The sequence below is a fragment of the Pagrus major genome, chromosome 13 (assembly GCF_040436345.1).
Source record: "Pagrus major chromosome 13, Pma_NU_1.0".
NCBI lineage: Eukaryota > Metazoa > Chordata > Actinopteri > Spariformes > Sparidae > Pagrus > Pagrus major.
Window position 1 is genome coordinate 2,807,420 of NC_133227.1, and position 6,000 is coordinate 2,813,419.

At 37.7% G+C, this 6,000-nt stretch overlaps 1 protein-coding gene across 2 annotated transcripts in view; it reads left to right on the top strand.

Moving 5' to 3' along the window:
- LOC141007716 (roundabout homolog 2-like) overlaps positions 1-5,791 on the top strand; it is an 84,295-nt gene extending 78,504 nt beyond the window's left edge. For both annotated transcript variants that reach the window (XM_073480103.1, XM_073480104.1), the window contains 4 exons: positions 264-469; positions 3,341-3,502; positions 3,637-3,891; positions 4,331-5,791. In XM_073480103.1, coding sequence (XP_073336204.1) covers positions 264-469; positions 3,341-3,502; positions 3,637-3,891; positions 4,331-4,332 — 625 coding nt within the window. In that variant the 3' untranslated portion in view covers positions 4,333-5,791. The remainder of the gene's footprint in view (positions 1-263; positions 470-3,340; positions 3,503-3,636; positions 3,892-4,330) is intronic.
- The last annotated feature ends 209 nt before the right edge of the window (positions 5,792-6,000 follow it).

Here is a 6,000-nt window from a genome sequence, read left to right on the forward strand (position 1 = left end):
ACAGCCCTGCCCATCCAGATATCCTTTATCCAGTCCAATTACAACTCCATTGTGTTAGCACAACACACAGCAGCGCTGAGAAAGTAATCAGTGAAATCACTGCAGGCATTCACAGTCTCTGCTTTGCTACCTTTCTGAATATACACTGATTCTGCATTCTGAAACTTGTTTTGCAGTATTTTCCCTGCTCATTATCTGACCTCCGTTGCTTTTTCGTATGTATTTTGTTCATTAATATACCGTATTTCCCTACAATTAATTAGGCACATGAAGAGCAGTCCAAATGTGTCCAACACCCCTATCCCTCCGATGGACTTCATGTCTGGTACACTGGGCTCTGACTTGGGAGCCACTCTCCTTTCTGAAGAAGACGAGGAGGAGGAGGAGGAAAGATACGCTGTGGTGTCAAAGAATTTGTGTGGCTTTGAATACACACCTGGTCACAGCGTGGACAACCTTGATGGCTCAGGTATGTTTTGCATGTGGTAATTTGACTGAAATCAATGCTTTTATGTGAATAGACCAACGGGTCATGGACAGTAGAAAAGGCACGCCGACAGTTAACTGGCTGCATCACCACATCGTTTCTGCTGCACAAGATAGCTTGAAATTTGGACAATGCAGCTGCAGATAACTGTAGATAGATAAAAAGCATAACAGATAAGGGTATAACTACAATTACACGGCGCTGCAGGTGCATTATAATGTTTTATAAGTATGTTCTTAATGTGATATAATGCATTATAGACATGGGCTTCATAGAAAATGTTACTGTTTAAATATATTGGTAAAGGTTTATATTAAGGTCCTTGTAGTAAGCGTTAGTTATAGTTATAATAGGTTAGGGGGTTAGGGTTACCCTAACCCTTATGAGATGCTTAAGTGCTAATAATAGCACAATTAACACATTTATAAGTTATTGGATCATTATTACAGTTTATAAACTGCTTAAGAACATCAATCAAAGCCCTATTTGTTATACTTATACTTATTTATAATAGAATTATAAAAACATTTGAGTTCAACTCACTTAACTACCTTTACTGAGCGTTTATGTTTTTTTATTAACATTACTACATACTCTGTTTTACATGTATTAGCAGTTAACCAGACATTTGCAGCCACTGGAGCTCAAGCGAGAACAATGCCTTATTAAGCTTAATAAATCTTTTATTATGCACTTATTAAGAATTTTATTGAGTTAAACTCAATTGCGTTTGTAATGCTATAACAAACAATTATAAGAAATTCTGCACCTATACACTGTTGACAAGTATCTTACAAGTGCTTATAATGTCTTGTAGTCTAACAATAAACATAAACGTTTATTATGCTGTTATTAACACTTATATAGTCTTATTAATGTTTATTACAAGCATGTCACATGGATTTATAAGGCCCGCATTACTTATTAACATACACTAATACATACGCCAATACATTTCAACAATAGAATATGATTATAAATGTATAAAACAAAAAATTGTAATGGATGACAGATGTATGAGTATATCTAAAAATGTTACACATAATTTGATTCATTGTTATTTAAAAGGACAAAGCTTTTTATCTAAGGATGTATTTACAATATTCTTCACTGCACCACAGAATATGCAGATTTGGACATATTTATTGATCCCTGTGCAGCAAAATGGATTCTTTTATCGTCCGATTATCACTAACAAATGGAGCATGTGTTCAAAACATATCCCTAAAGATACAGATGTAAGAATATAAACAAATAAATGTATGTTTTATCAGAATTTGTCATGCATTTGTGTAAAATAGCTGTGGACAGAACATTAAAAAAGTGCAGACACAATCCTTTTTTTGCCTCCCCCATGTAGCTGAAGAGGCTGCAGCCACTCAGCTTGGTACCCCTAGGAATTTTGTTCATATTGGATGATTTTGCAGTTGGCAATTTAACTCTCTTGACAATGTTTGGTGTCAGTGCAGGAAGAAGTGTGTGTGTTTGTGTATATATAGAGTTATAAAAGGGAAAGTGTGGCGGTCAGGGTAGTGAATGCAGTGATTGTGTGTTATTGACCAACAATGTTGGCTTCTTTTTTTTTACCATAACTACAAGCTTTCCCTTGTGAATGTGTTTAGTCCCCATGCACAGATATTCTAGGAGTAAATAGTGTAAAAAAAAAAAAAGTTTAGCATTGAATGTTCAAAATGCAATCTTTTACCACAAACCAGGGTTTTGCACAATTGACCAATATTTACGTTCTGGCTGCCAATAGGGTTTGGGCCACTGAGGCACAAAACACAGTCTGTTGGCTGGCTGAACTATCACCTACAGACACACTGCACAGAACAAAGAACAAGGCATACAATAGCCTATTTAATCACACACACACAAGCCTCCACATGCTAGTAATCTAGTGGTTGTCTTTTAGGGTATTACATAGCAGATCAGGGACATGTTTATGTAGTCAGCAGGGACGGTGATTGACACTCAAAGGTGTTGTAGAAACCCTAATTAGTGAGAAGTAAAACTCCTTGATCAGCTCCAGAATATTCCGATATCCTCGTCTAAATCATGGGCACCCTTTTTTCACTTCTCTTTGTCAAAGAGATATCCAGACAGTGTGTTGAAAGTTATTTGAAGACGTTCTTGCCTAGACATCAAAACCATAACATAGAATATTTTACAAACTTTAGTAGTGCTGTAGCGAGAAGTCACACGTCTTACATTTAAGATTTGATGCATTTATAAATAGGGTTTCTGTCTGAAAGCATTTCTTTAGAGAGACACTTGAAGGCTTCTCCCACAGGGACAGAAGTGTACCATTTTTAGACTCCATTGTTTGATAGGTTAAGAGATTGACTTGTGCATTGAGAATATGTGTTTTTCAGTACTTCTGATAACCAGGCCAAAACACAGGCCAGTGTGACTAAAAATATTTACAAACAATTAGCAATGCAAACATTTTATTGTCTCATGTTTAGCTGTCACATATTGTGAGTCGTATCAGAAGTGCGTTCAAGGGGAAACTTTGAGAAAATATCTTCAACAAACCAGTGTGGTGGCAGTATTTCCACAGGGGGTTCCATATTGCAGTTGTGGTTTATGCTTTGAATGGCACGTCTCTTAATACACATTTCCATGAGGTCTGTTTGACATAAAACATTCAAACGCTGCTGTAAGTTTTGAAGAAAAATGGTTTTAAGGCCTTTAGAAACTTGAAGACTGTAAATTAAGTAGTAAGTACGAAGTAGTTCAATTTTATTTACATAAATATCCACACTTCACTGTCGCAATCCACTTTATGTGAGCCTGATACTTGTTCAGACAAAATCTTTATCTTCGTGAACTCTTTGTTGTTCATTGTAGGTAAAAGCTCGCAGCACTGTCGCTCAGACAGCTCTGGGACACCAGACCACGGTGCACAGGGTACACATAGCCTTGGCCACAAGATGGCACCACTGACTGGCCTCAAACCGCAGACAGACAAGGTCGGGACTCTGCCCAGACGAAGAGACACCAACACAGACGGTAAGTCTTTTACACCCTCAGACATTATTTATCAGAGACTCCTCGATTACTGTAAACTCAACGAGGAGTGCCTCTATCACGGTGCCTCATTTGCATCCTTTGCCAAACACCCTCATCTACCATCCACTCCACAGCCCACACACCGGTCATGAAGTCCCTGCACAGTGTGGGTTCCCGCATGCACAGCTCGTGGGCAGCTGCAGCCTCAGACCCCTCTGAGGAGTGCATGGTGACTGTGTCGACGCTGGAACGGCAGCATATGGCTTCCTGGAGCGGCACGACAACATCCAACCGGGCCACCCTGACCAGGGGATCCCACAAGAGACCTGGCACAGATCCCTCCCACAACGGGCATCCTTCCACAAACAGCACAGAGAAAAGGGAACACTGTAAGTGTCAATCCTCATGAGGACGTATCGGTAACAGTACACAGGATGGATGCAATCCAATGCGATCTGTCTGCAGAGAGATATAATATGCAGGTTTAACTGAAACTGTCTATTTATCCTTTATATCCATGATTTTTGATTTGACAAAAAATAACAAAAGAGAATAAAGTTTAATTTTCCCCAAACTAGCATATTTTACAGAGGAAAAACTCCTAAAATGTTTCTCAATTTCGACTGTCACTCTGACATAATTGTAGATTTAGAAGAATTATCCTCCACTATTTTAATAAGAATGAAAGTTGGAATCCCTTCAATTTTAAACTTGCACCCAAACTGAGATACACTCTGAGACTGTGAAATTGAGATGGAGATATTGAGAATGAAGTGTTCAAAATCGGCAAGATTTTACATTGTTGTTGTTGCTGTGTCTCTCTTCCAGAGTCTTTGTGAAGCATCATTCCCTGCAGTTGCTGCCTGTCCCAGGACACCTTGTTTGTAAGCGCTATGAGATTTTCTCTCTGCGAGTGACACAGAATGATGTCTGGAAGACGGAGAGGAGACAGAATGGAGACAAAGAAGCAGAGTGCGAGATAAAAATGCAGAGCTGTAAATGTCATGTACAGACACAGACACCAGTCTCACACACAGTGTTATTTTCATCCCCCCTCTTCAAAAGAGTAAACAGTATGTTATATGTCCGCTTCTATTTTCTGTCACACGCTGTACAAAGATTCACACTGTGGAGAAGAAGAAGAAGAAGAAGAAAATCACAACAAAATGACTAATTAAAAAGAAAAAGGACTTGCATAATTTGTAAATATATTTTTTAATGTTTTTCTCTTTCTTTTGCTTTGCTATGCAAGCCAAACCCAATGTCGTCTCTTTTGTGATTTATTACTGTGAATCATTTTTCATTAATGCTCAAACTGTTAGCTTATTTTGATGAAGCTACTGTATTGTTGTACTTTGCACAGAGCGTTTTGGTAAAAATAAGCACAAACCCATTGTCAGCTGAGCTGAGGAGGAGAATCAATAATGGCAAAGAGGGACGTCTATGTTAAACAGAACCTAAACAGAAGATATATACTTGGCTGTGCTGTAATTGTTTTGACAAATACTCATATATTGAGAGTTACACGGAGAAAAACACAGTTAATTACTTGAGAATGATATGCCAATATAACAAACTGTGTTTCATTCTACTGGGGATCCTATTATGCATTATACTAGCGATGGTTCTCAGTGATCGTTACCAGAACACTTTTATGGTAACAAGGCAACACATCAGTTGTGATATCCAAAGCAAAGACAAAGGAAAATAGGCATGTGTCACTTCTCTGCCATTCCCAAAAAGAGTATGTTAATAAAAAATGTCTATATATTGTTTTTGGTAATTTTTTTCCAATTACATACAGTGACATAATGACAGTGCAATATTGAAAGGGCAATATGACAGTAAAGGGAAATGTCAGTGGAAGCCACAGGCCAAAATGTCCTGATGTCACCTCAAGACAAATGAGATGCAGAGTTTAACTATATATGATGTTAAACATCAAATAAATTATACTAGATTTGTTCTTATGTATTACACTGTTGAGTGGTTAGAGATTGGCACTATCACCTTACGAAGATGTATAACCTAGAACGACTGCCAAATTTTAAGATCATTTAAAAACATTTTCCAGCTTTCCAATTAGCATTTTCTGCCAATGAGATTCATGATGCCATGTCTTTACACTTGTTTGGATGGTTTTGTTCTGATCATTGTTCCGGTAACGGCTCTCTCCCTTTGAAGAATCTTTACCTGCCAGATTGGTTTGCCCTCAGGAATACACAGCCACATACAGTAGGGCCGTTTTTCAATCCTTTGATGCAAAATAAAATGTGTATGTGAAAACGATTTCTCCTCAACGTGCCTATGAGTCTGTCTGACACATTCTTTACATTTACACACCAAAGTCCATTTTGGAATTTGGAAATCCCTCTTATACACTCACCTCATACTCATATACTCATTATATTTTCAACAGTGTTTCTAAATTAAGCATCCTTTCTATAAATGTCAATCTTTTCTTTTTTAAATGATATATTAAATTGGTTTTAGCAACA